Raw genomic sequence first — 20998 nt, 5'->3', positions numbered from 1 at the left:
TCCCCATGCTTTTTCTATTCAAGGACAGCACTATGGAGGAATGCATACAGGGCTTCAGCATGGCTACTTCCACGGGCAAAAAAAAAAAAAAAAAAAAAAAAAAAAAAAAAAAAAAAAAAAAAAAAAGGTAATCATGAGAAGAGGGACCTCTTTACAAAAAAAAAAAAAAAAAAGCAAGAGCAATTCTTATTCAGAACCAGCCTGGGAGCCCTGGTGGCTTCACTGCCCGAAACAGCCCATTCTAGACACAGCCTTTCAGATTGTAGCACACCCCCCCCCCTTCAGCCAGCCCCCATACTTCTCATTGCCAGCTGTTTTGCCAATTGCTCTGTCCCAACTTGGGTGTATGGGAGGTCGGTGTGCACCTCCAAAAGCCGCTGTGGATAGCTCTTCTAGCTGGGAGGTGACTTGGAGATGCCACTCTCCAAGTGTGACTGGATTGTGGTTCCTTGCAGTAGGCCCACCCCTACATGAAGTAACATGGGAAACTTTCAGATGTGGCAGGGCTGTGGCTTGTGGGCTCCTGGATGGCAGTGGCCAGGGCTCTGATATCTCATGCCCAGTGGCTGGGTGGGGAGTGAGGCTGACTGCCAGCTTCCTAGGTCTATGAACACCTTTGCTTGAGGCCGAGAGTGATGAGCTCTCCCCATCTCTTTTGCCTGGTTCCTTCTTGTTCTCGGTAGGGAGCTAGGGTCACTGTGGACTCTGGGGACTTGGAACACTTCCTTCTTGAAGCCCGGAGAGGGTTTGAACAAGGGAGGTTATTTTTGCTCAATCCTAAGCGTCCCTGATGGGTGGTTGTCATGAGAAAACATTGTCTAACAGTATTATCAGAACACAAGGGAAGCAGCCTTAAATGGACTATCTTACACTACCTGGAAAAAAATCGGAAACAATCCTTAGCTAGTGTAAACACAGTCAGACTAAGAATTGGAGCAAGGCAGTTGTGAGAGATCTTTTTCCATGACCGGTCTTCCTGTTTTTGCTGTCCACTTTCTAGCACTTGAATGGCTGAGTTGGTTTTTCAGCATCTAGACTGTGCTCAACTTCTCTGAAAGTTGCTTCACTTATTACCATGTAAAAGGAGCTGGTCTCTATATTTAGCCTTTGTCTCATTTCAGGTATGGAAAATGTCATCATTGTGTCTTTAGGATGGTGGTTTGAGGCCCAGCTTCTTCAAGGCCCACGGTCTGAACTGGACCGTGGTCTCACTGCTGTTCTCGGGGCCTCCCTGATACCAAATGCTAGAAGAATTCCCACCCCCTGTGAAATGATGGCTGTCAGCCTTGGGGACAGCTGCTAAGGAGGTGCAGCAGGATGGGGTTGGAGCCCCATGGCTCAGCTCCAGTTGCCCCGGTTTCAGTTGCCATGTCACTTTCCCACTGGAAGATGCCAATCAATCCAAATATATGTATTTGGCATAAATGCTCTTTTAGCAGTGGGCTGCTTTTGTCCTGTGTGCCCAGGAGAGGCATCTTAAAAGTACCTGGCTCAGTGGTAGAATGTGTGCCTGGCATGTGTGAGGCCCTGAGTTCCATCCCAGTACTGGAAAAAAAAAAAAAAAAAGAGGCAGCATTCATTTCCCAGTCAGGTGAAGTCTTTAGAGGTCTCAGAGGAAATGCACACCAGGCTCTCCTCCCTAGAATAAAGGGTCTGCAGAGCTGAGAAGGCATGGCTGCCCTCCTTCCAGTGTGGGGACAGAATGACACAGGCTCCTCCCAGTGGCAGAACTCGAGTGATTTGAGCCATCACCTTCCATTCCCTCATCACTGAGACCTGTCTTTGCCCTCCCATGCCCCTGAGGTTCCAGACTTAAGACCGGCCACCGTGGCAGGTACCGCTAACGTCAGGGACTGCCTCATGCTGCTGTTCATTTGAACGTTTACCCAGCATGCAACCCGTGAGCCTTGTGGGCTGAGACACCCAAAGCATAGCCTCCAGTGTGTGGGTCCAAATGCACCCAGCCCGCAGTGTCCCATCTGGTGGAACTTAACCAATATTTCAATTGTTAATACCTTTATATTTTCACTACATTTTATATTTTTATAGACTATTTTATTAAGGTTTTTCTAGAATCTGTACAACTTTTATATAACAAGTTCTATTTTGTGTGCACAGCTCCCTTGTATGTATTTATATCAACCTGAGCCTCCCAAGTTACAGTTCCCTCCTGCTCCACCTTCACCCCTTAGCCTTGACCATCACTCACTCCTGCTCACCCAGGGAGCCTCTAGTGCTACTTCTAGCCATGCTGACAACTGAACAGTAGCTCGGTTGCTGTTTACTTCTCTGATGTTAGCCATGTTATGTTGATACAGGAAGTGCTCCAGGCAGGACCCAGCTAGATTTGGTTATCTGTGTCACTGCACGCGCCCCTCTCACTCTGCACAGTGCCGTCTTCCTAATCCACCCCCTCTGGGTGGGTCTGTTCAGGGAAGTCCTTGAAGATAGAGGCTGGATGCTAGCCCAGTGTATGAGGTTCTTCTCCTGTGGGCAACTGGAGGACATGAGGGCACACTACCAAGTGACTGTCCTTTTGTATCACAACAGCTTTTGTGCTGATCTTTGAGTTAAATGTTAGACTCATAAAGGGAGAAATAAACTAATTTGTATTACATTCTGCCTTGAAAGATAGTTGTCATTTGTGATGGAAGCTTCTGCATGGTCTTGGAGCAAGAGGGTGTGCATTATGGTGGCCTCTCCAATCTGCCAGCCTATTGATTCTTATGTCCCTGCCCTTGGTTCCACTGGGAGAGGAGAGACAGAATGCCCTTCTCAGCACTGGTAGACCTGAGTGTCATGGCCGAACTATGGGCAAGGGCTGAGGGCAGAGGCCACAAGTGAGATACTGCCTGTGTCTGGAGCAGTCCCTACCCCTACCCCCCACCCCTTGGGAGACAGGTACCCTCTTGCACCAGCTATGTATGCCCAGCCTGAGTCATGGTTTGTTTGCCTCCTGTCTGGGCAGACAGCTCAGGCCCAGCTGCCACTAGTGACTCCCCCAGCCATCTCTGGAAAAACACAAGAATGATTAGGACCAAATGTCTTTCCATGAGGAAGGGGGGAGGGAGGGGCAAGGCTCAACCCAGTAAACTGTTGCTCTTGGGGAGACATGGATTTATTCAGCAAGGCTGGGGGCAATGGGGGCTCCTGGGGTCCCACAGCACTGTAGTAATAGCAGAGGCCAAAGCTGGGTCAGGGACCCTATGTCTCTGCCACAGTGCCAACCCCTGATGTGTATGGATCTAGAACAAGGAAACGGCTCTGTTCCCATCTTTGTGGGGAGTTGCCATGGGGAGTAGATTGGGCAAAGTTGTAGGAGGCCATTACTCAGAGTGTGGGTCCCCAGGGCCTCTTTGGGCCCACAGGGCTGCCTCAGACATAGGCAGGAAGCAAACCCAATGTTTCTCCACCCTCTGCATGGTAGCGCTTAGATGCACACAAGCCACCAGTGACTTGCTTTCCTGAGTAACCTTGCCTGTATTTGGCCAAGCCACATACAGACCTGCCTGAATCCTGGAATAGGAGGTAGGGGCTCAGGACCTATGCTGGACCCGTACCTCCTAGTCACGTCTCTCCACTGTGAATTTCTCACCTGCTCATGTTCAGGATAAGTTGGGAGTGTAGGGAACCCAGAGCTAGACAGAAACTTTTGCTCCTGAGAGCAACAGCCCCTGCTCCTCTCCACTCTTAGGTAGAACAAGTCCTGGAGCTGGCACAGCACTGGCTGGTGATCCCTCTTCCCAGCCTTAGGGAGTGGCTTCCAGTGTATCCACATTCTCAGTGATCAGACGCCTTCACGATTCCACATACACCTCACTCTGGACGAGTGCCCACTCAGAGAACCTCAGTGCCTCAGACTCGGAGGAGGGGCATAATGCCTTCCAGAAGAAGTCAGAGGACGACTCACAGCCAGAAGGAAGAGTCAGATAGGGCCCAAGCCTGAGAGGAAGGCCTAGTTCTCCCTGGCACTGACCAGGGTCCAGAAACCTCTTCAAAAATACCCACATGCCCAGCTGCTTTCGAGTGGCAGATCTGCCATGTGCCTAAGTGGGAGACAAGACAGCCTCAGCTGCATGAGGGCACCTGGCTCCATCCCTGGGAAACCCAGGGCTTTGAGGACCTTAAAGGAAAACATCAGGCAGGGGTGCAGAATGAGTGGAGACAGTGAAGAGGACTCCCTGTGCCTCTGCCAACCCGTACCCCCTGCAAAGAAGACCTCCGTGCTCGCCCTACGTAACCCTCTGTAGATGCCTTCCTAGGAGCTATCTCCACCCACTTCAGGGACTGCCATGTCCATGTCAGGTATCTTCGCATGGCCTCTGTGCTGGCCATGCTGGTCTGCCCCCATAGGAACAGAGAAGCTGCTGTGTGCTGAGGCTTCAACAAGGGACAGGGTAGTAGCCAAATAGATAAGAGAGGAAGGTAGATAGGGGGGTCACGTTGGAGAGTCTCCAAATCCAAGACAAGGCCAAACTGCTTTGAAAGGGTAGATACTCATTTATGTAAAACAATAACAAATGTGCAAACTGTTAGAATAAAAAAATACCTTTTCTGAGAGGAAGGGGGGTCCCCAGCCTGCCATTGCACAGGGATGGGGTTAGCACCATTAGGGTACGAGGAGCAGGGCTCCACCGCAGCCTGTGGTGGGGCGCTGAGGTCTGTGTGTCATGGGTCAGTTTGTCTGTGCATTCCGATGTGCACTGGTAGAGGCCAGGCCTCTGTTCAGCGTCTCGCCACCCGCTTATAGCCTCGGGAAGGGACACCGAGGCTGAGTGGGGGACATGAGCGACAGCACTGAGCACGAATAGTGGGTAGCTGGCAGCGGCCCAGTAGACGCAGTGTCTCGCAGAAGCTGAAGGACAGGCGATCCCGCTCACAGCCTGGGAATGGGAAGAGATGAGAAGGGGTACGGTGGAATGGTTAGAATCAATGAACACGGCACGCAGAAGCACACATCATCACCTAGTAATTGGACTGAAAGACCCTTCATCTCGGTAGCCTTAGAAGCTAGCAGAAGACCCAATTTCTGAAGGAGGTTCCCAGAATCAGAACCCCAAGCCCTTAGCTGTTGTCCCTACCTCACCTGCCCTTGGACTACTGACACCTTTGGACTTAACTTTGTGGAAGAAAGGTTTGGAGACCCTATCCTTGAGCACCTTGGGAGGCCATGAGATGCCCAACAGCCTGCCCAGGAGTGATGCAAGCCTTCTTCCATCACCAGCTTCATCCGTGCCCAGTCATGGTGCCTGACAGGACCAGGCCTACAACTTGTGTCCATACACATCTACCCCACATCCCTGCCACCTTTAGTCGCACATGCCTCTGCTGCCACCCCTGCACCATACCACCCTGCCCTCCAGCCTCATGTGGGCCATATTTATCCTCAACTTTCCTGTGGCAGGGAAACCTGTGGCAATGAAAATGGCAGCCGCCCATTTCATTGGGTCATGAAGCCCGGAAAACTGGACTTGGCCAGGGCCACAAAGGCACCTAAGGCTGTGTGCAGGCCCTGGGGGACTCTTCAAGCCCTGACTGTCAGCAGCTGAAGCTTGGCTGTCTCTCCTGGGAAAGCTATTTGGGGAAGCAGCTTGCTTCCAGACCCTTGGCCTCCCTCCCAGTGCTACGGTTTTGCTGTTGCTGCTGCTGAAGCCACAGCTGCCCAGAACCCTATTTACTCCGGCAGGCTCCCTGGGGAGGAGGAACAGGGGGGCAACCTTAAGCCCTAGTCTGGGGCATCCCCAGGTGCAGCAGAGGGCACAAGCCAGCAGAAAGGTTCTCTGCCCTACCTTTTAGGTAGCAACTCCAAACTCTGAGCCTGAACACTAGTTCCCGTGGGTGACCTCAGGCAGGCCTGCCCACTGGGTGAAGGTTTCCTCTTGATAACAGCCCCCACCTCCACGGGGAAATGACTAGGCATGTCAGCCACTTTGCCATGGTGATCACACACCCTGGAGTTTCCAGGATTTCCAAATGTCCTGTCACACAATCCCACAAGCCATCAAAACATCCTGGAAGCTCCAGGAGCTTGGGATCCAAGTGTATTCCCTGATTGGCTCCCTTTTACTGGGGGCAAGAAATTCATCATGTGGGTGAGTATTGTGTAGCAGCCTAGCCACTTCCACAAGTTCCCACTGAGCCCACCCTCCCCATCCCCCTGGGGGACCTTGCAAGGCCACAGCCTCCTAAGTCAGGCTATTTCTGGTGGAGCTTCAGTTCCTGCCTTCTCCCTAGCTGCGACACCTGGGATCACAGCTACCCCAGACACTGCCCAACCCTGAGTCCAGTGTGAGAGACAGAAGAGCCATGGGCACGGCACCATCAGCCCTGAAGGCAAGCACTGTAGTAGAGCACACAGCTCACTGTGAAGTGTCTTGGAGGTTTGTGGGATAGATTCAGGAAAATGATGAGAGCAAGACAAACAAGGATGGCTTGACAAACCCAGGCTGGCATTTCCTCAGCACCTTGAGGCAATGAAATTCAGGGCAGAATGGCACAGCAGTAGCCACTCTGGCCCTAGGCCAGTACTACCAGGAGCCAGCTGCTGGCAGTGAAGGCTGTGCAAAGCAAGGAGAGGTAGATTGGGGCTGACACCCACAAACTGTCCTGGGAACAGGTGTGGTGACCCAGTAGGCAAACGCCAAGCTCCAGGGTTCCCTCAAGTGTCAGAGGTGGCCTCAGACTCCCCTGCCTTGGCAATGGAGGACAATGATGGCTGCTAAAATGGGAGAGAATAAAGTGGCCCACCCTGTGCTAAGCAGAGGCCCTGGCAGGACTGAGCCCTTCACCCTCAGATCCCACTAATACAAGAACAAGAGTTGCCAGCCCCTTTATGCATGAGGAAATGACAATCCAGAAAGGGAAATAGAGTCCAAGACTACACAGCTGGTGAACAGGTGCCCAGATGTGACTAAAGGGCCACACTGTTTCCTGTGTTCAGCATTGCTGGGTACAGCTGGACCCTCAGGAAGGAGGTGATTTCCAGAGCCATGTCTGTCTCAGCCCTTTGCTCCACAATGGCCCAGCTGGCCAGGAAGCCCATAGTTCACAGCAGCAGCAGGACTCTGGGAGGGAGTCCGTCCTATGTCTCCACTGCTTGCTGCAGGCAGTTATCATCCTAGGAATAGGCAGCACCCAGAGCCCAAGGAAATCCTCAGCTCACTGTGGGGACTGACCCCAAGGGAGAAAAGCTTGCCATAACTTAGAAGTCAGGGGGCTTCAACTCCCCAAGGCTGCAGAAGCTTTCTGCAGGATGCCCGAGTGGCTGGGCTTCCCCTTGGCTGATTCCCAGTTTGGGCCCTTGGCACCTTGTGGCCCCTGAGTTACGGTGACCACATGGTTTGAGCTCACAGTAAATAGAACAGCAGCTGTTATGAAACTGACATCTGGATGATTCTGTAGTTCCCAGCCATTCTTCTCCCTCTATCCCATCATCCCCAGGAGCAAGGAGACACTCACGTGGTGGCTCAACGAGCTCACAGTCCTCAGTGGCACACGGCCGTGAGCTCTCAGGCCAGGCCTCATGGCCACACAGTTCACTGTCTTCTTCCGCCAAACCTGTCTGAGTGTTCACGCATTTGACCAGACGCCGCTGAACACCACCACCGCAGGGGGCTGAGCACTACACAGGAGAGAGGACAGGGTATTCCCAGGACCAGCCATCAGAATCAGGGATTGGCTGTCCCTGGACAGCACTACCCACTCCAGGAAGGCATCTCTGACCCCGTAGTGCCTAGTGCTGAACCCCATTGTCACTGGAGGCACCTGTCCTTGCAGTGAGGACAAGATGAGAGTAAGAAGAAATGCAAAACTCACCCAGGAGGCCTGGACAGAGAAGACAGACATTGGGGTGAGACCACGGTACCCAAAAGACACGGAGGATATGCTACAAGCCATGGGCAGCAGAGGGTCTCAGCCAGAGTCCCTGAGTCACCCAGTGCTCAGGTTTATCGACAGAATGAAACTGGCCCCCTGCTGTTCATTTAATTCTTCCACTGCTCTCTGCTGCCCCCAATTTAAAGGTGAAAAAACAAAACAAAAAAAAAAAAAAAAAAAAAGCCCAGCAGGGCAAAGCTCCTGTCCAGTCATTCATTCAGCAGCCAATAGACTAAGGAATCACCGAGGTTCCTGAACCAATCAGCTCCCTTCATCCCTCTCTGGCATCACTGACTCCTCTAGGTATCAATCTAAAGTCTCCTCAGAAGATCCCACACACAGCCATTTCCCCTCTATCTGATTTTCCCTGGCAAAGTACAAGGACTTCACCTGGTCACCACTGTATATTTAGTGGCCGCAGAGAGATCAGCACACAGCACACATCCTCAAAGCCCAACGAGCAGGGCCTGTTTGCCAAGGATTGCTCCCAGTACCTCCCCAAGGAACCCTGCTCACCTGACCCCAAGGCCCCACCACCCACTGTGTGCAGGGGTGGGTGTTGCAGGGCTGGGTGCTGTTGGGTCTCAGCGACTCCTCACAGAGGCCTGGCTCTGGGCATGTCACCAGACGCTGCTGTTCACCACCACCACAGGCCTCAGAACACTGCAAGAACAGGGAGGCATCAAGTACAGCCAGGGTCTGAGGGTGTCCCCAGTCCCTAACCCCCAGACCCAGGCCTCACCTCTCTCCAGGAAGAGGTATACCAGCTGAGACAAGGCTGGGTCCCACAAAGCTGCCGGGTGGGTGGCTTGGTAGGCCCAGGCTGGCAGTGGAAAGGCCGCAATGGCCGGAGGTCCCGTGTGTCTACACACTGTACATCCCTTGTGGCGGAACCTCCACCACAATTGCGAGAGCACTAGAGACCAAGGAACACACATGTAGACATATTCTAAACCCATGAGTGCAATATGACCCAGGGAGGTTTATGGTACATCAGGGTTAGACCTCCCAGCCTGGGCCAAAGAGCCCCAGAAGATTTGGACACCGGGTGACCGACAACCCTAGTGGACAGATCAGATGGACTTAGAGTGAGCTGGTGAAAAAGAAAAAGGGTGGTGGGGACATAGGGGAAAGATGGCAGCAAGAGCAGGGCCAGGCCAGGTTGTGGTGAATGAAGAGCTCTCAGAGAAATGAGCAGGGTGCCAATGGTGGCATGGCACTCACCCTGCCCTGCTGGTCTCCAAGCCACAGCCATGAGACCCAGGGCTCCCTCCTCACTCACCTTACTCCAGTTGCCCATGCGCCAGGCAGCACAGGGCCTCAGGTGACAATGTCGGGCTGGCTGGGGGCGGCTAGAAGGAATGCAGTCCTCATCCCGGCCAGAGCTGCAGCGCACCAGCCTCCAGGTGGCGCCCAGACCACAAGTGGTGGAACACTGTGGGTCACAGATGCTTTCTGTAAAGCCAGAAGCCCCTCACCCTGCCAGCCCTACCTCAGATGGCCACACATATTTATCTGTAAAAACAGATCCTCCGCCCACCTCCCGAGGAGACTGGGAAAGAAAAAGTCAATGTCACCAGCAGTTAACTATCCCTGCTCCCAAGAGCCCTGGAGGCCCACCTACCTACCCTGGGGCTTCTCACTCACCAGGGAACTCCGGGCAGCTAAATAAGTAGGAATTCAACTTGTCCCTCTCCCCAGCAAGATTATGGATCTCTTACAATGACAATCTAGAGTAGGCACGTGGGCCATCTTTTTTTCATGCAACTCAGACTATTATGAGATCCCTAGCAAAAAAGAGGGAAGCTTTGAAGATCTTGTGACATAGGGTGAAGTATCTGGAGTGGCTGGCTGTGTCTCAGCTAATCCCACCAAGCCTTCCCAGGCAGCAGAGCCGTGGGAGGAGGCCTTCCTTCCTTCCCGTTACAGCTGGCTAAGGTGAGAGCCCCAGGATGAGGACACTCTTCCCAGCCTCACTTCATTTGTAGCTGCTACAGACTTTCCTGAAGCCCTTCATGTGGCCTAGGAATGGCCCTCTAAGGACTCAAATCTCAAGCAGATGGGACCCCTCATTTCCCTTCCACTTCATAGTTGAGAAACTGAGGCCCAGTGGGACAGACTAGCCAGCCTCAAGGCTGCACGAGAGCTGGGATAATACTCTCTCTGCTTCATGGAGCCTCAGCCCACCATGGCCGTCAGTCAGCTAATCCCAGGAACTGTTACGCTATTCTCCAAGGGAGGCAGGATGAACACGGCTGGGTCTTGCTCTGCTTAAAGCTGAGTCCCAGGGTTCTGCTCCTACTTCCCACCATCCCTGGTGCCATTTAACTCACCTGGCTCCAGTTGCCCACTTGCCAGCTGGCATTCTTGGCAGGCAGTGGATCTGTAGGAGAGCCATCCTCCACTAGGCTGGGCTGCAAAGGCTGGGCCTCAGGGAACTTGCTACTGTTATTATGAGTCTCCTGAGCTGGTCTAGGCAACAACACAGGGCTCAGGGTCCCTTCAGGGTTAGTGGGCTGTGGCTGGCCCACTGGTCCCAGGCTACTTAGATCAGTCGGTGCTGTCAAAAACAAGGTTCCTGGCAATGCCACAGTTTTCGGGTTCTGTGAACCCAGTCCTGGTGTTGAAAAGGTAGGAGTCCCTGGCTCCAAGGGGCTGTCCCTGTCCCAGATGCCTGGTACAGTGGCCATGGGAGGAAGGAGAGGAGGTGCCGCCTCTATGGTGGGCCACTGCTCACTATGCTTCAGGTCACCCTCTAACACTGAGTCCCAGGCCACAGGCCCTCCTGTCCACACCTCCACCATGTCGGGACCATGAGAAACTTGAGTGGTGCTGATGGAGGGTGAAGGGGGCTGTGTGGGGATAGGGATTTGGGCGGGGGCTGGTAATGTATGACCCAAGGTGTCCTCATCTTTGGAAGCCTTGTTCCTGTCAGACCATGGAGTGGGTGGCTGGCCCTGCCTGTCTTCTCTCACTAGTAACTCATCAGGGTTTCCAGGGTCAACAGGTGTCACCATGTCATCAGCTGAAGCAGGGGGCCAGGGCAAGCTGGGGAGCCCAACTTCAGGGGTCCCCATGAGCATATCTTCCTCAGACAAGAAATTGGCCAAGGGGTTCACAGGGGTCTGCTCTAAGAATACAGGTGGGGAATGGCTATCCTGGCTAAGTGAAGGGCTAGGGGACCAACCTCCCTGAACCCCGTCTTCCTTAACTCCAGGAGTCCCTGCAGTAGGCACTGGAGTATCCGAGGGGGGTTCAGTGAGTCTGATGTGGGGTGGTGCCGTCCAACCCCCTGTATCAACCAGGTCTGAATGGGGTTCTTCAAAGGATCCATAAGACAGGTCTTCATGGAAGTTAATGAAATTGTAGTCATAATAGAAGTCATCCACAAACACAGGCCCGGGTGGACCCGGCTCCAGGTCCTCCTCATCAATAGCGTTGCTGATGCTGACTGGCTTGGGTGAGGATGCTGGTGAAGGGCGTGGGGTCAGCCGGTGTGGGATAAAATCAACCTCATTGAAGAGCTCAGGGCTGGAGGAGCCACTGCCAGAGCCATCTGTGCCCGTCATGTACACGGGGCGGGGGCAGGGAGGCAGAAGACAAATGGCCTTAGTCACTGGTCGCTCAGCTTCATCGCAGGGGACATAAGTATCATTGATGCAGAGGGTAGTTCGCTGCCGAACGCCGACTCCACAGGTCACAGAGCACTGCAAAGGAGGCCACAGCTCAGGCCAGGGTGGGGCTTCTGGGGAAACTGGGGCAGGGTGGTAGAACCTGGCTACTGCTGGTTATAGTGACAGAGGTTTCAGCCAGCCCTCTGTGGCCATGCTTAGTTCAAGATGACAGTCAGCCTGCCAGGGAATTCCTGACCCCCAAAGCTTTATGAACAGTGTCCCGGGAATGCCCCAGGCTCCCTCTGCCCCAGGTAACAAACAGTGAAGATCATGTGCAGGTCATCTGAGGTACCAGAGTCAGGTCCCCTTTCCTCCTTACACTTACCTGAGACCAGTTCCCCACACCCCAGTTGGAAGGACAGGGTACATGACGGTTGCATGGGGTTTCAGCCAAGGGGCGAGGAAGATGTTCGCAGGCGAGTGGCGCCAGGGCTCGCTGCTCATCCAGCCCTACGCTGCGTATGCAGAGCACAGTCCGGCGAGAAAAACCTCCAGGTCCGCAGGATCGGGAACACATCTGCCACTCCCCTGCCCACCACCTGGTAAGGGGCACATGGTGGTAATAGTGTGATATTAGCAAAGGTAGCCATTGCATGGCTCCAGGACATTGAGGTACAGACAGGGCTGAGTGGAGAATAATCCCCAGAGAGCCAAGCCTCAAGTTGGTACCCTGTCCCTGAAGCCCAGTAGCAGAGCCCGCTTCACTCTTGCCACCTTAACCCCAGGGACCTGGACAAGGTACCCAGATGCCCAAAGAGGAGTGATCAAGAGCATCTATGCAGCCAGGCATTGGTGGCGCACGCCTTTAATCCCAGCACTGGGGAGGCAGAGGCAGGCGGATCTCTGTGAGTTCGAGGCCAGCCTGGTCTACAGAGCGAGTGCCAGGACAGCCTCCAAAGTAATTCAGAGAAACCCTGTCTTGAAAAACCAAAAAAAAAAAAAAAAAAAAAAAAAAAAAAGGCGTCTATGCTGGCACTGGCTGTCCAAGAGTACTCCATAGACTAATGCCTCTGACTTAGGAAAAAGAGGCCACAAGCTACTTGCTCTTTTCTCCAAAGCTACTGGGGTCCTGATGCCAAGGCAGGAGCAGCACACCTAGGAATTGCAAGTCTGGTGGGGGACAGTAAGCTCACCTGGCAGGACAGGGCTCCTCACTGCACTTCCTCTGGCGGTCATCAGGTCGATTCAGATGGTCACAGTGTTCCTCATCCACAAGTCCAGCCTGCCTCTCCATGCAATACAAGCTCTGTCTCTGCACACCTGGAAGCCATGGGGGTTCAGCCTGGGCCTGGTACAAGGGTGCCCCAAAAGACATAAACACACCCTCTCTGCCCAGACCCTCACAGAACAGGGATCCCCTGACTCTGTCAGGATGAAGGCAGGCCTCCATGACCTCAGACTGCCCGCCCAGCCTTCCCTCCGTGACACCCTATACTGGGAAGCAACAGAGGGGGCAGTAGGCTAGGTGGCCCACCCCGCTGCTTCTTGGTGGTGGCTTAGGACTTTCAGCTCTATAAAACAGAAATAAATTAACAAGACTCACTTCAAAGCCCTGGGATGACCATTACATGTAATCACACATAAGCAAGCTCAGCGAAGGGTTCGGCAAGTGTGAGCCTCACCTGTGCCGCACGTGACAGTGCACTTGCTCCAGGGCCCATAGTGCCAAGAGAACTCCGGTGGCTGGACTTCATCATGGCTGTCCCTGTGGATGGTATACTCATAGTGCACTCCAGGGTTACTCTCCTGGAACAGCAGCTGGAACAAGCAAATGGGGGCCTGTGAGCCCAAGGGGCCTTCTCCATCTGCCCAGAACCTGCGTCTAGAGTCATCCCTAGCCACTGTGAACTGAACTGTACTGGAAACCTACTCTAGAGATGGGAAAACTGAGGCAGAGGTTCAGAGGCCTCCTCAGCTGAGCCTGTCCCAGAACCATACCCTATGACAGCCCTAAGGTTTCCCCTGTATATCCTACCTTGGGGGCCACCCTGTTTATTCCTCCCACCCTGGCCTTGAAAGGCAGCTACCTGGATCCAGACAGGCTCTTTGGTGGGGCCGGGGGATGTGAGGTTTTCCCAGTTGCCTGTGCGTGCATAGGTGAAGGTAGTGCCTGCCACCTGGTAGTCCCCATTCCACTGGATGGTCCAGCCGCCATTGAGGAAGTACTTATCTGGGTCCTCACTCCGCAGGGCCAGAAAGTTGGCAGCCTCAGCCACCTCCTTAATCAGGATCTCTCGGGCTCCGGCTGGGATCAGCCCTATATCCACGTACCCTGTTGGCAGGGGTTGTACAAGGTTTGGCCCCCCGATAAGCAGTCAGCTGACCCTCACCTGCTTGCTTCCTCTCCACCATCAGCTCAGGATTCTGACCCCACCCCCACCCCACAAAGGGCAGATATTATATTTACTCTAGGTCACCTAGGCCTCAGAAAGGACACACAGATCCCTCCCCTCTGACCCATGGCCCAGCATCACTCTCCTGGAAGACTGAACTGGTCTTTTTCACAGCCTTGTCCATCATCCCTCCCATCCTGGAAAGCCAAAATGCTTGGGCCTTTCTCCTCTCCTCTAGTTGGCCTGACTTCTCTCTCTCAGCTCTGCACAGGCTCCTATGGGGATACAAGTCAGCTCTGGGAAAGAAATGCAAGCTATGGAGCCCAGCATTATAGCCTCACAGCCCGCCTGCCTTACAGGCCAGGCTCTACCGCAGACTCTAGCTGGGGTTCTCCTCACCCAAGTCTCCTGAGTCCATCATTATCCAGCTCAATCTCTACCTCCTTCGTTAAGTCTTCTGTGATTTCCCAGGTCAAGACATTCTAGCTCGGTGTTTCCTTCCCTCCCCGAAATACATAGCCTACCGCATTCATCACCGTGAAGGTTCTGTCACCCTGTGTGCTCATCACCTAGGCATCCACCATAATTGAGCACACACGAGCCATATGTGTAACTCAGACCCCAAGGCTGAAGCATGGCACTGAGAAGGTCTCTGAATCGTCAGAAGACAGCATGTCTCTGAAAGGACTGACTTCTGTAAGGAGACCCCTGTCTGTCATGTCTAGTCTAGGCAAGGATCGCAGGGGCAGAGAATAGGATTACAGGCACACATTCGAAGCCCAGAAGTCCCAACCATACCCAGGCCCTCAGCCTCCTCGAAGGTCCTGCTCACGGTGTGGCAAGTAGAGCCATTGCCCTGGCATACCCCACAACGGTCCTCAGTGGCACCAGAGTCGATCTCAAAGTCGCAGCCCACATTCTGTAACAGAGAGGAGGCCCTTTGTACTGGCTGCCAGCCCCCTTGGGGTATCCATCAGGGTCCAGTAGACCATCAGGGTCCAGTAGAGAGACCCTAGTTGAAGGTCAAGAGCTCTTGCTTGGGTCCAGTTCCATCACAGCCATCCTTCCTGACAACATGAGCTCCTCCCTCTGATGGGAAAGGGGGGCATCAGTCCATACCTTAAAAGAGTGTTGAGAGCATCACAAGAGGACAAAAGGCAGGAAGTCTCCCTCATATAAAGCTATAGGTAAACATGGAGTCTAGCACATGGTGGAATTTTCCAGAAATAGGATTCAATATCAAAGACACTGGGTTAGCACCTTTTTCCTAGGTCTCCTCTAAAGCCAGGCCTTTAGCACAGTAGCTTTAAAGGCAAGAAGCAGGGTAAGGAAGGAGGCTGGGGCCCTGGGCATGGAAGAGCAGCCAGTACTAGAAACCAGAACTGTTACCAAACACAGTGCTTTCTGCAGTCCAGAGCCTGGCACACCACCAATACCACCTGCTCAGCCCCTGCCTATCAGAGAGGAGGCAGTTGCCTGCATCCATCCAGGTTCTGATGTCACGGCTGGGGCTGTACAGGCAGGCGTGCTGGGATGAGCAGTAGGCAGCTGGTGGAGACAGAGTGGTAAGATGGTAGTGGCTGAGAATATGGAGCCAACTGTGGGGTGTTCAGTGCCAGAGACAGCGAGGCAGAGTGGTAAGATGGTAGTGGCTGAGAATATGGAGCCAACTGTGGGGTGTTCAGTGCCAGAGACAGCGAGGCATGGAGGCTTTGTCTTAGAGTCAGAAGGCAGGGGACAGGGCTGGTATGCAGCCTAGAGAAAGCCAGAAAAGACCTAGAGGTGGATCCATTGCCTGCCAGTGAGGCTAGGAGAGCCTCTTGCTATCCCACACACCTTACAGATGCCATTGATGCAGATGTCACGGCTGACCCGGCCTTGGTAGCAAGGGGTGCCATCCACCACGGCATCCCTCAGCTTCTCTGTATTGGATTGGTTGGCGGGACGGCAGTGCAGCGCACAGGGGTTCTCTGAGAGGACAATGGGAGGACTCATGGAGCGAAAGCAAAAAAGCAGGCATCAGGAAAACCCCTTCATCCTCCATAACGTGTATCACTAGTAGGCCAAGGGCACCTGGCAGGACTGACAGCTATCTGCAGAACTGCAGTGAGGAGCTGGGGATGAACAACTACCCCAAACAATAGCAGGGAGCAGCCAAGGGCTGAAGGCACTATGTGGACTTCTTATGTGGGTCTGTATCACTGGGGTCCAAATATCTCCCACCCCTGGCCTCCATGTCCACGTGGGCAGCAGGACTCACCATCATTGACCACAGGCACCCATGTGTGCAGTTGGCCCTTGTAGAGCATGGCATCAAACTGGCTACACTGGGTATGGCGGAAAGAGGGCTGGCCAGCAGGGCAGGGTGACAGGTTGCACAGCCGGAACCGCTTCCGCTCCCCCACACAGTACTTGCCTCTGTGCTTAGGCCTGTGAGGAAAGCCATGAGGCTGTGAGCATGCTATTAGTACCCAATGCCAAGCACCCAGAGTCCCCTGGCAGCCTCAGTCATGCTGCTCGACCCTCAGGGGTTGCCAGTCTCTGACCCATACACATCCTTCCTACTTCCAAGGATCTACGGAAGGGTGGCAGCAAGAAGCCTAGGTTCGGCCCCAGACCCCCTGGCTATGTGACCATGGGCAAATGCTCTGCCATCCTCCAGGCCTCAGGTTCCTCATCTCTAAAATGGAATCGGACTGCCTCTAAGGGGAGTGCTGAGAGATTAGAACTTGTGGTGAGCTGATGGGCCAGCCCTATGTCATTAGAGTTGTTCCTGGGGGAAGGGGGGAGCACCCTGGGCCAGGTCGAAGGAAGCCTCCAGGTCCCACCCAGGTGAGACACTGCCATGGCTTGGAATCTAAACTGCACCCCATCTAAGCCAGGCCAGCCCCACCCTGGCTGAGCTGGAGGAAGAGATGTGTGAGTAGAGACCACAGGCCTGGTGAAGAACCAACCCTGAGATGGAACTGGCAGTGGATTCCACCCCCTTGGTAGCCAAGCAAAGAAATCTGTCCAAGGGGACCAGACAGCCCCTGTCTCATTGAGCCTCCATAGCCCCCTTAAGATGAGAAAGCTCACTCCAGGCCACAGCCATCCCCCAGTGCTTCCCAGTTCTCCCAGTCTCCTGGGATGCCTGAAGTAGCTTGTGCTGGGCATTTTCCACAGCACTGGGAGGGTTCAATGCCTTATCCATGCTGCCTGACTTTAGTCAATGGCAACTTAACTAGGAGGGCTCTGCTAGCACCCCAGAGTCGAGCACACTGAGGTCCAGATGAGAAGGAATGCCCTTGTGTGTGGGCGGAGGACCCGAACCCTGAGCATTCCAGGGCCCAGATTCTAAGCAGTCACCTCTGCTCCCTCCCTGCACCACTGCCTTTGTTGCAAGGTCTTTGGAGCTTCTCCCCAGGCTCTCGGAGAGCACTCCCCTCTCTGCAATGATGCCAGCTCTGGGGAAAGGCTCTCTAGAAGTGGCCCGTGGTGACTTAGACACTGGGCTTGGCCATTCTAGGGATACTTCCGAGAGCCGAATGCTGGAACAGAGGTAGTCTCTGCAATCAGCTGGCTCCGTTCAGGTCCTTGATCCCAGCCTGGGCCCCACACTCACACAGGCTGTGTACACTGTCGTTCAGCACTCCGTACACCCACGCCACAGCTCCTCGAGCAGACAGACCAGGCACTCCAGCCGGACCAGCCACCGTCCACCGCCTCGGGCTGGAAGCCCTCAGGGACGCACTCTCCATTGAGACACCACTACTGAGACAGATGGAGGCAGAGCAACCCAACCCCAATGCCTGTCAGTCATCCTCACCCCAGGGAGAACAAAGTGGGCAAGGCAGTTTCAAATGACAAGAGGAAGGAAGGTGTATGATAGCCTTTATGGTCGCCAGCACCCCAGACACCGTGGTGAAGATGAATGAGTAATAAGATAAGCTGGGGGTGAGAATCATACCCCCATTTAGTGATGGCCAATTTGGGACATCGAAAGCTGAGGGTCAATTTAGAACAGCACAAGATGATAAGCTAAAGTTGACCCCAGGGAAGTCTGGCTAGGTGTGGTCAGAAGAAAGGCAGCCTCCCCCACCCCATATTCAGCCAGGATTGAGGTTTCCCACCTACCTTGTTCTTCCCACAGCTTGTGCCGTCCACAGCTGCATCTAGCTTGGAATGACAGGTGGTCCCCACAGAACACCACAGTGTGTGGCAGACATTCTGCAAAGAGGCATGTACATTATCCTCACTCTCCCCAGTGATACCATGCAATCTGTCCCTATTGTCCCCCAAGAACCCCTCGACAACTTTCCATAGGGACAGTATACTATGTGAGTGTGAAAGTGTGAGGGCTCTCTGTCTACTTCTCCCCTCAACAGCATGATATCATGGGGCCCTTGGGAGGGGCTGCCCTCCAGGCTGGGTTGGTGCTGAGAGCTGTCTCCAGCTGGACACCTCTTCCAGCCCCCAACTACATCTCCTGAAATACCCAAGGTAAAAGCTTTTGTCATGCCTTTACAAGACCCTCTGTGGAACCCTACAGGATAGATAATTTTTTTTTTTTTACTCTTCTAAGCCAAATCCAGAAGGCTAAGGACTTGTCCAAAGTCCCCTACAGGTTGATAGAGAATCCAGACCCAGGCCTGTGGCCACCCAAACCCAGGCCTCTGCCACAGGTCACATTTGGTATCACTGTGTCCCTTGAGAGTCCAACCCAAGCCAGGCAGAGTTTCTCAGAGCCTGTCATTCTCAGGCTGGTGAGGGCCACTGCCTGTGCCTCCCACACTCACGTCCATGTCCTCACAGAAGACTGAGTAAGCCCCATACTGAAGGCGACACTGGTGGTTCACATCATACAGGACACCGGGCAGCACCGAGGGGAAGCCAATGACATTCTTGGCTGGAGAGTCATCCAAGCACAGGCCCCATCCACGGCTGCAGAAAATAGGATGGGAGGGTAAAGTGAGGTCCCAGGGCAAGAGTGCAGCTTGAGACCCATGAGAGAGGCATGGGTGGAAGAGAAGAGCAGGTGGGACTTATGCAAATAGTAGGAAAATGACACTCTTCCATCTGGCCAGCGGGTCATGTGACCCCCGGCCTAGCAAGGCAGCCCTGTAGACCTCTCTCAGCTGCCTGGAGCTCCAGCCAGCTAACAAATACCCCACTCCTATTGCAGGCCTTGGCACAAGCCACTGTCCCTCCACAGACACTCTGGCACCCTTCTTCCAAAGGTCAAATCAACCAAGCTCTCAAGTGGTTATGCTTTTAGCTCCTTCAGCCTCTACCCCTGCTGGGACCCCGGGGCCGGGCTGGATTGGTCCAGGCTCTGGAAACCATCACACCACAGCTGATAAAACAAAAGGCCTCTAGGGGAACAGCTGCCCAGCAACCTCCCACTCTGACCTGAGGGCCTGCCCCCTGCTCCTTACTCCCCATTCCTTCCTGCCTTCCTCTAGCCAGCATTCCAGGGCAATGATAAGAGAATGGACCAGTATGAGCAGGTACAGCCCATGTTCTTCTGATGTACTGGCCAGAAAGGTGGCCACACAGCACCACTAGCAGGCCGGGGACAGGGAGTCCACAGGGTTCTGGGAGGGGCATCCCAAGTCCCATGCAACCACTTCTGCCTTGATTAATTGTGAATGTTCTATGAGGTTGTCTCGAAGCAGGAGGGTAAGACCATGCTGCCCGCCCTCTAGGGCTCGTTTTGGTCTTTCAGGGATGGGAGGAGGGTCCAGGGCCCAGAGCCTAAAGTGAATTGAGCCACAAAGATAGGCAACTAGGTCACTAAACAGAAAGGATTTAGTTGGAAATAATAGGAGGCAGGATCAGTGGGGACACAGGTCCAGTCAATGGGAGATGAGTACAAGCCAGGTAGACTTGAGGACAGAAGGTGCCAGGCCAGGGAGCCAGGATAAACATGGATCTGGTTGGAGCAGGAAGAGAGAGAAGCCTGGCGGGGGGGGAGGGGGGATGGAATCTGGCAGAGGGAGGGAGAGGGGACATAGTTCCTTGTGACATTGTGCCAACTTGCTAAGGGTGGGGCACCTATGGGCTTGATGCTGGACAGATAGAGAGATGGCGACCTACCTCTCTAATTGGCTGTTATATAGCCTCAGTTTACCTCTGACCCTCTCTGAACCATCACATCCTCACGTTTAAGTGGCCAATCCCAAACTGTAGAGGTACCCACAATAGTGTCTGCTTGGGAAGTCAAAGAAGCAACTAGAAGCTGGCCTTCCCCTCTTCTGTGGATGTTGTATGACCCTAGGCTACCACCCACCCTCCCTGGACCTTCTCACTGTCACGTGTCAGAGGCTGGCTCCAAGTTATAGAAGTACCCAGAACAGTGTCTGCTTAGGAAAAGTCGAGACCAGCCTTTCCTTCCTCTGGCTGGCTCTCCGCCAAGCTCCTCATACACCAAGATCCCCACACCCATCAGCCATCCCCTCGGGGTTCCTCCTTGTGCTAATTATGGCAGGGCCAGGCCACCCCACATAGGGTCACAGTAGACAGGCAATGACTCCAGGAGGAAGCCTTACTGTCACCTCGATATTGGGAAGCGCTGTCGACTACCTGTGTGCCAGTTTCCCTCCTTGGCCCTAGTTTCTGGTCGAAGAATCACTACACAGGAGATTTTTGAAGATGAGATGATTGGATTTAAGATGAAGAACCCCACATTCCCCCAGGCCTGCCTCCCACTCTGTAAAACCCTGACTTTGAGAAAAGGCATGAGCAGGGTCTCCCTGGCTTGAACAGGAGAGGCTCGTGGATTCTGCAACCTCTCCACCATACCTAAGCACTTCTCAGCCCAGACTCCTGGGGTTCTTCAGGTAGGCTGTCTTAGACTAGCTGCAGTCGCCCCTTCACCCCACAACCACCCCTGTCAGTTTCCCTAGATTCTACCTCTGCCAGGCTTCCCATATGCCCAGCTACCTCTTCTACCCAGCTTCAGTGTCAGCTCTAAAAGCCCTCAGAGTGTGTCCCTGACTCCAAGAGAGGTCTTTGTCCCTCTACACCTTCCTACACCCCACACACACCCAGGACAGCTACGATGCCCTCATCACTTGGAGTTATTGTGCCTTCATCTTTGCATGGGTGAGGGCCTGCAGACAGGTTCTGTGTGTG

General features: G+C 53.8%; 1 protein-coding gene across 2 annotated transcripts in view; it reads right to left on the bottom strand.

The window, feature by feature from the left end:
• Nucleotides 1-4477: 4477 nt before the first annotated feature.
• Nucleotides 4478-20998, bottom strand: part of Adamts7 (ADAM metallopeptidase with thrombospondin type 1 motif 7) — a 38390-nt gene continuing 21869 nt past the window's right edge. Inside the window, exons 9-24 of one of the 2 annotated variants that reach the window (XM_027410962.2) lie at nucleotides 18661-18805; nucleotides 17999-18091; nucleotides 17487-17632; nucleotides 16143-16312; nucleotides 15719-15852; nucleotides 14681-14801; nucleotides 13577-13821; nucleotides 13172-13307; nucleotides 12683-12809; nucleotides 11875-12088; nucleotides 10209-11582; nucleotides 9158-9310; nucleotides 8618-8791; nucleotides 8392-8538; nucleotides 7459-7621; nucleotides 4478-4883 (exon numbers count right to left, since the gene is read on the bottom strand). In XM_027410962.2, coding sequence (XP_027266763.1) covers nucleotides 4726-4883; nucleotides 7459-7621; nucleotides 8392-8538; nucleotides 8618-8791; nucleotides 9158-9310; nucleotides 10209-11582; nucleotides 11875-12088; nucleotides 12683-12809; nucleotides 13172-13307; nucleotides 13577-13821; nucleotides 14681-14801; nucleotides 15719-15852; nucleotides 16143-16312; nucleotides 17487-17632; nucleotides 17999-18091; nucleotides 18661-18805 — 3700 coding nt within the window. In that variant the 3' untranslated portion in view covers nucleotides 4478-4725. The remainder of the gene's footprint in view (nucleotides 4884-7458; nucleotides 7622-8391; nucleotides 8539-8617; nucleotides 8792-9157; nucleotides 9311-10208; nucleotides 11583-11874; nucleotides 12089-12682; nucleotides 12810-13171; nucleotides 13308-13576; nucleotides 13822-14680; nucleotides 14802-15718; nucleotides 15853-16142; nucleotides 16313-17486; nucleotides 17633-17998; nucleotides 18092-18660; nucleotides 18806-20998) is intronic. The other variant, XM_035443866.1, reaches the window with a different exon arrangement.

Source organism: Cricetulus griseus, chromosome 4, assembly GCF_003668045.3.
Source record: "Cricetulus griseus strain 17A/GY chromosome 4, alternate assembly CriGri-PICRH-1.0, whole genome shotgun sequence".
Taxonomy (NCBI): Eukaryota; Metazoa; Chordata; class Mammalia; order Rodentia; family Cricetidae; genus Cricetulus; species Cricetulus griseus.
The sequence above is the reverse complement of the archived record's forward strand: the minus strand, read 5'-3'. Positions and strand labels throughout refer to the sequence as shown.